The sequence below is a fragment of the Asterias rubens genome, chromosome 6 (assembly GCF_902459465.1).
Source record: "Asterias rubens chromosome 6, eAstRub1.3, whole genome shotgun sequence".
Classification (NCBI taxonomy): Eukaryota; Metazoa; Echinodermata; class Asteroidea; order Forcipulatida; family Asteriidae; genus Asterias; species Asterias rubens.
Genome location: NC_047067.1, coordinates 2,628,597 through 2,639,587, shown reverse-complemented (window position 1 = coordinate 2,639,587; position 10,991 = coordinate 2,628,597). Strand labels below are relative to the sequence as shown.

General features: G+C 40.1%; 1 protein-coding gene across 1 annotated transcript in view; it reads left to right on the top strand.

Moving 5' to 3' along the window:
• Positions 1-528: 528 nt before the first annotated feature.
• The window catches only part of LOC117291277 (extracellular matrix protein A-like), a 30,152-nt gene continuing 19,689 nt past the window's right edge, over positions 529-10,991 (top strand). The window contains exons 1-14 of the mRNA XM_033772909.1: positions 529-665; positions 2,302-2,547; positions 2,662-2,913; positions 4,291-4,536; positions 4,651-4,902; positions 5,567-5,812; positions 5,927-6,178; positions 6,654-6,899; positions 7,014-7,265; positions 7,935-8,180; positions 8,295-8,546; positions 9,216-9,461; positions 9,576-9,827; positions 10,700-10,945. Of these exons, the coding sequence (XP_033628800.1) occupies positions 2,337-2,547; positions 2,662-2,913; positions 4,291-4,536; positions 4,651-4,902; positions 5,567-5,812; positions 5,927-6,178; positions 6,654-6,899; positions 7,014-7,265; positions 7,935-8,180; positions 8,295-8,546; positions 9,216-9,461; positions 9,576-9,827; positions 10,700-10,945 (3,199 nt within the window). The 5' untranslated portion in view covers positions 529-665; positions 2,302-2,336. The remainder of the gene's footprint in view (positions 666-2,301; positions 2,548-2,661; positions 2,914-4,290; positions 4,537-4,650; positions 4,903-5,566; positions 5,813-5,926; positions 6,179-6,653; positions 6,900-7,013; positions 7,266-7,934; positions 8,181-8,294; positions 8,547-9,215; positions 9,462-9,575; positions 9,828-10,699; positions 10,946-10,991) is intronic.

Sequence of the window (10,991 nt, the reverse complement as noted above, 5' to 3'; positions counted from 1 at the left end):
TGTGGGTTCGGATCCCGGTCGTGACACTTGCTACATAAAATTGGGGAGGTAGTGCTTTCTGCTCTACCGGCTAGGCTTCGAATTGAAGATACCCAAGCCTACATTCGTATGGACTGTGAAAGGGGTAACCCTGTTTCAGCGCTAGGAGTAGGTGGCAATGGCCTCTGGAAAAAAAATTGTAGCCCACACCTTGAAGTGGCCTTCAGGCCTTGTGTGTAGGCGACTTGCATAAAAAAAAGAGAGAAAAAAAAGGATAAACTGCCACGATGAGTGAACCAACTAGTATTTTCCCTATTACTTCGGGAAAACTTCCGTATAAATACCACAGTAGGGCATGTACGATAGTTTCGACTAGAGCTGGATAGTCTTTTATTTATTTGACTTTGTGATGATAATGAGGTGTAAAACATTACGCCCCGATTTGAAGAGACCGCCCTCGTGGAATTTAATAACAAGACCACGTGGTTCAATGTTCACATTTCATACGCCCTCTATTGAAATTATATATTTCGGCCGAGCGAGGGGAACTTGAACTTGAAGTGTAAAAAGAGAACGAGATATCCAAACTTGGACTGTGGAGGAGCGGAAGGGCTTTTTCTTTTCTCGTTTTTAAAAACCCGTCCTTTAATTGTGGTGGAAAGTGTGTTTGAACATGCACTAGAAAGGTATGTACGTGACGTAAAGCCCACCCACAAATGATTGCCAAAATGTTAAGATATTGCTGGTGTAGCTTGTTAAATTTGGCCAAATACGCTCTACTCGACGGAGCGAATGGCTATAGTAGCCCACCTTGTTGAGCTGTTAATAATGGCTCCGCTTTTAACATCGGTCTCATCACTGTCACCATTAATGGTGACAGTGATGGTGACATTAATGGTGACAGTGATGAGACCGATGTTAAAAGCGGAGCCATTAACAGCTCAACAAGGTGGGCTAGGCTATATAGGCACTCCAGTCAGTGGCAGTAAGTGACTGATTACGAAAGCTTTTTTCTATTTGGCACTGGTGAGCAACCCGGTTGGTGAGCATGCTGTGGCTACTGCTTGAATGGTGTAGTCCCACTACCTGTGTGGCCAACTCAAAACTCAAATCCTTTGATTAGAGTTGGCCACACAGGTGGGGCTCGCTGCTGCTGGCGGTACTAATTTCTAGAAATGATAAAGCTCACCCGTGGGAGTATGGCGGAACCAGCTAAGTATGGCAAAGAAAATGCCGTTCAGTTCAACCAGAAAATCAAGGCCATGGCCATATATATAGCACCAACTAAAAATGCAAACGCAAGTCAAGATTTTAATTTTATTTCTTGAATTGTTTAGATTTAAAATAAATAGTGCCCATAAATAGTGCCCGTATACACAGTAAAGAGAGAGTTTCAATTAAGTTAATGTGCTCTCCTAATGCGCTTTGCGGTAGGTAAACAAAATTTGAGAAAAAATATTCAGCATTGAATAATGATTTCACCTCCTTGAGAGAGATAGGCGTGGGGGCAAAAAGCGAAGGGAGTCTAGCGTATTTGGGACTATTTATGGGACTAACACTCAGTTGTGTAGCTCAGTCAATCAACAGTGTTTTACAATCGAATCTCAGCCGCTGTCTTTGTGTTTTTTCATGTATTTCCGTGAGCTTTTTTGCTGACATGTTCCCGCGGCCTGCTTACTTTTGCATTTCATAGTACGATATTACTCACATGTGAGGCTTGTCATTCCCATGCTTGTACTTGTATGGGAAGAAAACGAAGAAGATCCCTACAAATATAGGAACATTCTTTTCTTATTAAAAGTTAACAATATTTAAATGTTTTTTTATAATGTTGTAACCCTTTTTTATTTTTTATTTAGATTTATTTTTCAGGGGAACGATAAGTACAAAATGGTCCTAAATTCCCCTAAAAGCGACAAATATATTCACCGGCAAATTTTAACCTCAGATTCATATGGTAACCTTCCAACCGATCAGGAAGAACTGAGAGTTATGATTATCGCAACTGAGACCTTTTCATGGTTGTGTTGCTATCTTGGATTCGTCATCGCAATTTGGGAACTCAACTAAATGTGCATTTATGCCTATCGCTTTTTTTCGCCTTTTTAAGATAGGGTGTTGTTTTTTTGTAATTTTTAGCAATAATGAGTGTAAACACGCCAATTTATGTATTTTGTGATATTGTTAATAAACCTTAATGAATTGAATTTAATTGAAAATTGAATTAAAACAAGGACTCTGAGACAATGTGGAGTTAGGTCTATGAGACCCACTTTTTAAACTACCTTAAATACCATTTGTGTGTTATTTCTCATCTCACAGATAAGGAAGATCCAACGATCACATGTCCACTTGACATGACTGCACCAACTGACATAGGAGTAAACAATGCTGTGGTCACTTGGCTAGATCCAGTAGTGACCGATAATTCTGGACAATCACTGACCGTTGTGTGTGTTCCTGAATCAGGCTCTACATTTCCACTGGATGTAGTGACCACAGTGACTTGTACAGTAACTGATGATGCAGGAAATTCAGCTGCTTGTGACTTCACAGTGACTGTTGTTGGTACGTTCTAGTCTTCTTTTCAGACTGTTGGATTCAGACCATTTTGTACAATTCCAATGACTTTTATCAACCAGCTGTTTAACGGATGTCTTAATTATTGTCTTATACCTTCAGATGAAGAAGTCCCAGCTATTTATTGTCCAGCTCCCATCTTCACGGTGACCGATGCAGGCCAACCAGGAGCTGTCGTTACTTGGACAGTCACAGCTCAAGATAATTCTGGGGCTGAGCCAACCATTGTGTGTGTTGCTGATGGAGGACTTGTTTCTGGAGATGAGTTCCCTATTGGTGTTACCACGGTAACATGCACAGCAACGGATGCTGCCTCAAACGAAGCAAGCTGTTCATTTACAATCACTGTAGAGGGTAAGTTTAGAATTATCTCTACATTTGTCAACTCAATCATTTCTAATTCCAGAAAACATTTAAAATTCCACATAATAATAATAATTAGGGAATAACAGTGCGAGTACCCGGTTTTCACTGCGTATTAATAACCGGTTTGGTGGCTGGCGCTGTTAACGGACCGAGCCGGAGGCGAGGTCTGTTAACAGCGCCAGCCACCAACCAAGGTCATCACCACGCAGTGAAGACCAGTACAAATTAATGAATACCTTTTTTAGGGAATTTAACGGCTAAAATTGTCGAAATTTTGTGATTTTTCTCTCTGCGGTACTTCCAAACATGTTCAGGGGCCATATTTGAGCTTTTGATGGTTCCCATCTCTTTCGTGCGTTAATCACATTACAGATCTTTGAGACCAGTGACTCTTTTAAATAATGATCTGTTCAGCGCCTTCACTGGGGTCAAAGGAGGCAAATGATTGGACGATAGTTGTTCCTTGTGCATTAAAACGCGCGCATGAGCTCGGCGTCAGTTTATACGCGCGCACATGTTACACGCGCGCACTCAAAATTTAGGTATTTTCACCGCGCGTACACGTAAGTGCGCGAAGTTAGTTGCAATGAAACTAACAGGGATATAAATAAGCGTGCGATACAGTGCAACGCGCAAGGTTTACACAATGTATGCTGATTAAGTGGCCACTTATTTGCTATTTTCCAAAGCCGGTCTTTATACCACCGTTAACACTCCCACACGTGACCGGGTTTTGACCAATCAGAGACTTGAAACCGTCCAAGGTATTTATTAATAATAATTATAAAGACTTGTAATGTCACATATCCACCCTGCTTGACGTCAAGGTGCAGTAAAACCCCAACAAAAACGAGAAAAAAAACAGACACAACAAAATCAGTCCTTGAAAACCTGTCACCTAAGATAGGTTTTGAGAAGAGATTTTAAATTTTGTGGTACAAAGACAAGATCTAAGATTAAGTGGTAGAGAGTTCCAGATGCGTGGCCTAGTTGAAGAAAAAGACCTGTCACGCCATGAGTGTCAAGACTTGGGTTCAATGAGGAGAAGCATGGAACTTAGATGAAGATTCCTTGATGGATTCGGTAAAGTGTACAGCATAAACCACTGTGGGCCCAGTAACGAACTCTGTCAGAAGTTTTTTATGAGAGGATAGATCTTAATTTTAGACCAAATGTGTGGGCACTCTGTATTGGAAAGCTTTTGTCTACTTCATTAAATGGAATGTATACGTATGGATTTTGGAATTGTAATTGGTTTAATATAAAGGTTTAATATAAATGTAAACATAACCTGTGTACATTTCTTTTCATCAAGTTGTCGCGGTTTTTCGTATTGATTCTAACTGTTGTTTTTTTTTTTTCTAGATGAAGAAGTTCCAACGATCACATGTCCACTTGACATGACTGCACCAACTGACATTGGAGTAAACAATGCTGTGGTCACTTGGCTAGATCCAGTAGTGACCGATAATTCTGGACAATCACTGACCGTTGTGTGTGTTCCTGAATCAGGCTCTACATTTCCACTGGATGTAGTGACCACAGTGACTTGTACAGTAACTGATGATGCAGGAAATTCAGCTGCTTGTGACTTCACAGTGACTGTTGTTGGTACGTTCTAGTCTTCTTTTCAGACTGTTGGATTCAGACCATTTTGTACAATTCCAATGACTTTTATCAACCAGCTGTTTAACGGATGTCTTAATTATTGTCTTATACCTTCAGATGAAGAAGTCCCAGCTATTTATTGTCCAGCTCCCATCTTCACCGTGACCGATGCAGGCCAACCAGGAGCTGTCGTTACTTGGACAGTCACAGCTCAAGATAATTCTGGGGCTGAGCCAACCATTGTGTGTGTTGCTGATGGAGGACTTGTTTCTGGAGATGAGTTCCCTATTGGTGTTACCACGGTAACATGCACAGCAACGGATGCTGCCTCAAACGAAGCAAGCTGTTCATTTACAATCACTGTAGAGGGTAAGTTTAGAATTATCTCTTCATTTGTCAACTCAATCATTTCATCTCCAGAAAACATTTACAATTCCACATAACAATAACAATAATTGTAAAGACTTGTAATGTGCACATATTTCACCCTGCTGGCAATAAGGCGCATTACAACCAGAAACAAAGCGAAAGAAAACAGTCATCACAAAACTAGTCCTTGGAAAACCTGTGACATAGGATAAGTTTTGAAATGAGATTTGAATTTTGTGGTACAAAGCCAAGATCTAAGATTAAGTGGTAGAGAGTTCCAGGTCTGGGGGCAGCAGAAGAAAAAGACCTGCCACGCCATGAGTGTCGAGACTTGGGTTCAATGAGGAGAAGCATGGAACTTAGATGAAGATTCCTTGATGGAGTCGGTAAAGTGTACAGCATAAACCATTGTGGGCCCAGTAACGAACCCTGTCAGAAGTTTTTGGTGTGAGGATAGCTCTAAATTTTCGACCAAATTTTTGGGCACTCTGTATTGGAAAACTTTTGACTACTCTATTAAAAAGAAAGTTATACCAATGGATTTTGGAACCGTTATTTGGTTTAATCCTATATAAATGTAAAATTAACCCGTGTACATTTCTTTTCAAAAGCTGTTTCAGTTTTTCGTATTGATTCAAATTTTGTTTCCTTTCTTTTTTTCTAGATGAAGAAGTTCCAACGATCACATGTCCACTTGATATGACTGCACCAACTGACATTGGAGTAAACAATGCTGTGGTCACTTGGCTAGATCCAGTAGTGACCGATAATTCTGGACAATCACTGACCGTTGTGTGTGTTCCTGAATCAGGCTCTACATTTCCACTGGATGTAGTGACCACAGTGACTTGTACAGTAACTGATGATGCAGGAAATTCAGCTGCTTGTGACTTCACAGTGACTGTTGTTGGTACGTTCTAGTCTTCTTTTCAGACTGTTGGATTCAGACCATTTTGTACAATTCCAATGACTTTTATCAACCAGCTGTTTAACGGATGTCTTAATTATTGTCTTATACCTTCAGATGAAGAAGTCCCAGCTATTTATTGTCCAGCTCCCATCTTCACCGTGACCGATGCAGGCCAACCAGGAGCTGTCGTTACTTGGACAGTCACAGCTCAAGATAATTCTGGGGCTGAGCCAACCATTGTGTGTGTTGCTGATGGAGGACTTGTTTCTGGAGATGAGTTCCCTATTGGTGTTACCACGGTAACATGCACTGCAACGGATGCTGCCTCAAACGAAGCAAGCTGTTCATTTACAATCACTGTAGAGGGTAAGTTTAGAATTATCTCTACATTTGTCAACTCAACCATTTTTATTTCCAGAAAACATTTAAAATTCCACATCATAATAGCTATTATAATTATAAAGACTTGTAATGCGCACATATCCACCCTGCTTGGCGTCAAGGCGCAGTAAAACCCCCACAAAAAGGAGAAAAAAACCCAGACACAACAAAATAAGTCTTTGAAAACCTGTGACATAGGATAAGTTTTGAGAAGAGATTTTGAATTTTGTGGTACAAAGACAAGATCTAATATTAAGTGGTAGAGAGTTCCAGATTATGAGATTCGTGGTGCAGCAGACGAAAACGACCTGTCACCCCAGGTGGGCCGGGACTTGGGTTTAACGAGGAGAAGCTTGGAGGTTGATTGAAGATTCCTTGATTGAGTGTAAACTTTAAGTAGTTCTGAGATATAGTTGGGAGCATGTATTGATTCTATCTTTGTTTTGCTTTATTTTTCTAGATGAAGAAGATCCAACTATCACATGTCCACTTGACATGACTGCACCAACTGACATAGGAGTAAACAATGCTGTGGTCACTTGGGTAGATCCAGTAGTGACCGATAATTCTGGACAATCACTGACCGTTGTGTGTGTTCCTGAATCAGGCTCTACATTTCCACTGGATGTAGTGACCACAGTGACTTGTACAGTAACTGATGATGCAGGAAATTCAGCTGCTTGTGACTTCACAGTGACTGTTGTTGGTACGTTCCAGTCTTCTTTTCAGACTGTTGGATTCAGACCATTTTGTACAATTCCAATGACTTTTATCAACCAGCTGTTTAACGGATGTCTTAATTATTGTCTTATACCTTCAGATGAAGAAGTCCCAGCTATTTATTGTCCAGATCCCATCTTCACGGTGACCGATGCAGGCCAACCAGGAGCTGTCGTTACTTGGACAGTCACAGCTCAAGATAATTCTGGGGCTGAGCCAACCATTGTGTGTGTTGCTGATGGAGGACTTGTTTCTGGAGATGAGTTCCCTATTGGTGTTACCACGGTAACATGCACAGCAACGGATGCTGCCTCAAACGAAGCAAGCTGTTCATTTACAATCACTGTAGAGGGTAAGTTTATAATTATCTCTACATTTGTCAACTCAACCATTTTTATTTTCAGAAATTATTTAAAATTCCACATAATAATAATAATAATTATAAAGACTTGTAATGTCACATATCCACCCTGCTTGACGTCAAGGTGCAGTAAAACCCCCCCACAAAAAAAACAAAAAAACAGACACGACAAAATCAGTCCTTGAAAACCTGTCACCTAAGATAAGTTTTGAGAAGAGATTTTAATTTTTGTGTTACAAAGACAAGATCTAAGATTAAGTGGTAGAGAGTTCCAGATGCGTGGCCTAGCTGAAAAAAAGACCTGCCACGCCATGAGTGTCGAGACTTGGGTTCAATGAGGAGAAGCAGGGAACTTAGATGAAGGTTCCTTGATGGAGTCGGTAAAGTGTAAAGCGTAAACCACTGTGGGCCCAGTACCGAACCCTGTCAAAAGTTTTTTATGAGAGGATAGCTCTTAATTTTAGGCCAAATTTGTGGGCACTCTGTATTGGAAAACTTGTGACTAGTCTGTTAAAAAGAAAGTATTTACCAATGGATTTTGGAACCATTATTTGGTTTAATCCTATATAAATGTAAAATTAACCTGTGTACATTTCTTTTCAAAAGCTGTCTCGGTTTTTCGTATTGATTAAAATTTTGTTTCCTTTCTTGTTTTTCTAGATGAAGAAGTTCCAACGATCACATGTCCACTTGACATGACTGCACCAACTGACATAGGAGTAAACAATGCTGTGGTCACTTGGCTAGATCCAGTAGTGACTGATAATTCTGGACAATCACTGACCGTTGTGTGTGTTCCTGAATCAGGCTCTACATTTCCACTGGATGTAGTGACCACAGTGACTTGTACAGTAACTGATGATGCAGGAAATTCAGCTGCTTGTGACTTCACAGTGACTGTTGTTGGTACGTTTTAGTCTTCTTTTCAGACTGTTGGATTCAGACCATTTTGTACAATTCCAATGACTTTTATCAACCAGCTGTTTAACGGATGTCTTAATTATTGTCTTATACCTTCAGATGAAGAAGTCCCAGCTATTTATTGTCCAGATCCCATCTTCACGGTGACCGATGCAGGCCAACCAGGAGCTGTCGTTACTTGGACAGTCACAGCTCAAGATAATTCTGGGGCTGAGCCAACCATTGTGTGTGTTGCTGATGGAGGACTTGTTTCTGGAGATGAGTTCCCTATTGGTGTTGCCACGGTAACATGCACAGCAACGGATGCTGCCTCAAACGAAGCAAGCTGTTCATTTACAATCACTGTAGAGGGTAAGTTTATAATTATCTCTACATTTGTCAACTCAACCATTTTTATTTTCAGAAATTATTTAAAATTCCACATAATAATAATAATAATTATAAAGACTTGTAATGTCACATATCCACCCTGCTTGACGTCAAGGTGCAGTAAAACCCCCCCACAAAAAAAACAAAAAAACAGACACGACAAAATCAGTCCTTGAAAACCTGTCACCTAAGATAAGTTTTGAGAAGAGATTTTAATTTTTGTGTTACAAAGACAAGATCTAAGATTAAGTGGTAGAGAGTTCCAGATGCGTGGCCTAGCTGAAAAAAAGACCTGCCACGCCATGAGTGTCGAGACTTGGGTTCAATGAGGAGAAGCAGGGAACTTAGATGAAGGTTCCTTGATGGAGTCGGTAAAGTGTAAAGCGTAAACCACTGTGGGCCCAGTACCGAACCCTGTCAAAAGTTTTTTATGAGAGGATAGCTCTTAATTTTAGGCCAAATTTGTGGGCACTCTGTATTGGAAAACTTGTGACTAGTCTGTTAAAAAGAAAGTATTTACCAATGGATTTTGGAACCATTATTTGGTTTAATCCTATATAAATGTAAAATTAACCTGTGTACATTTCTTTTCAAAAGCTGTCTCGGTTTTTCGTATTGATTAAAATTTTGTTTCCTTTCTTGTTTTTCTAGATGAAGAAGTTCCAACGATCACATGTCCACTTGACATGACTGCACCAACTGACATAGGAGTAAACAATGCTGTGGTCACTTGGCTAGATCCAGTAGTGACTGATAATTCTGGACAATCACTGACCGTTGTGTGTGTTCCTGAATCAGGCTCTACATTTCCACTGGATGTAGTGACCACAGTGACTTGTACAGTAACTGATGATGCAGGAAATTCAGCTGCTTGTGACTTCACAGTGACTGTTGTTGGTACGTTTTAGTCTTCTTTTCAGACTGTTGGATTCAGACCATTTTGTACAATTCCAATGACTTTTATCAACCAGCTGTTTAACGGATGTCTTAATTATTGTCTTATACCTTCAGATGAAGAAGTCCCAGCTATTTATTGTCCAGCTCCCATCTTCACGGTGACCGATGCAGGCCAACCAGGAGCTGTCGTTACTTGGACAGTCACAGCTCAAGATAATTCTGGGGCTGAGCCAACCATTGTGTGTGTTGCTGATGGAGGACTTGTTTCTGGAGATGAGTTCCCTATTGGTGTTACCACGGTAACATGCACAGCAACGGATGCTGCCTCAAACGAAGCAAGCTGTTCATTTACAATCACTGTAGAGGGTAAGTTTAGAATTATCTCTTCATTTGTCAACTCAACTATTTTATGTCCAGAAAACATTTACAATTCCATATAGTAACAATAATTAAAAAAATAATAATAATATTAAAAACTTGTCACGTGCACATATCCACCCTGCTGGGGTCAAGGCGCAATTAAAGCCATTGGACCCTTTCAGTAAACAGTACCGTCCAAGGCCCACACTTCGTGTATCACAACTGTCATACAAAATAATAAACCTGTGAAAATTTAGGCTCAATCGGTCATCGGAGTCGGGAGAAAATAACGAGACAACCAACCCTTGTATCCGCACAATTCGCTGTGTCATGACATGTGTTTAAAATAAATCCGATATTGTTTTACTGTTTTCTCATAAAGTAAAGCATTTCATGGAATAATATTTCAAGAGAAGTCTTTCACCACTACCATCTGTAAACCCTATAAGTTATTTGTAAATCTGTGAACTTTAATTGTTTTTCCTGTACCGAAAGGGTCCAATGGCTTTAAATACCCCAAACAATAAGAAAGATCACAGACACAACAAAATTAGTCCTTGAAAACCTGTGACATTAAATAAAATTTGAGAAGAGATTTTGAATTGTGGTACAAAGACAAGATCTTAGATTAAGTGGTATAGAGTTCCAGATGCGTGGCGCAGCAGAAGAGAATGACCTTACCCCATGAGTGTAAAGACTTAGGTTTAATGAGGAAAAGCATGGAGCTTGATCAAAGATTCCTTGATTGAGTGTAAACTTTAAGTAGTCGGGAGCATTGCTGTTAAGTGCTTTGTGGACAATGAGCATCAATTTATTTTCAAAAAGTTATCGCAATTTTTTTGTATTGATTCTAACTTTGTTTTGCTTTATTTTTCTAGATGAAGAAGATCCAACTATCACATGTCCACTTGACATGACTGCACCAACTGACATTGGAGTAAACAATGCTGTGGTCACTTGGCTAGATCCAGTAGTGACCGATAATTCTGGACAATCACTGACCGTTGTGTGTGTTCCTGAATCAGGCTCTACATTTCCACTGGATGTAGTGACCACAGTGACTTGTACAGTAACTGATGATGCAGGAAATTCAGCTGCTTGTGACTTCACAGTGACTGTTGTTGGTACGTTCTAGTCTTCTTTTCAGACTGTTGGATTCAGACCATTTTG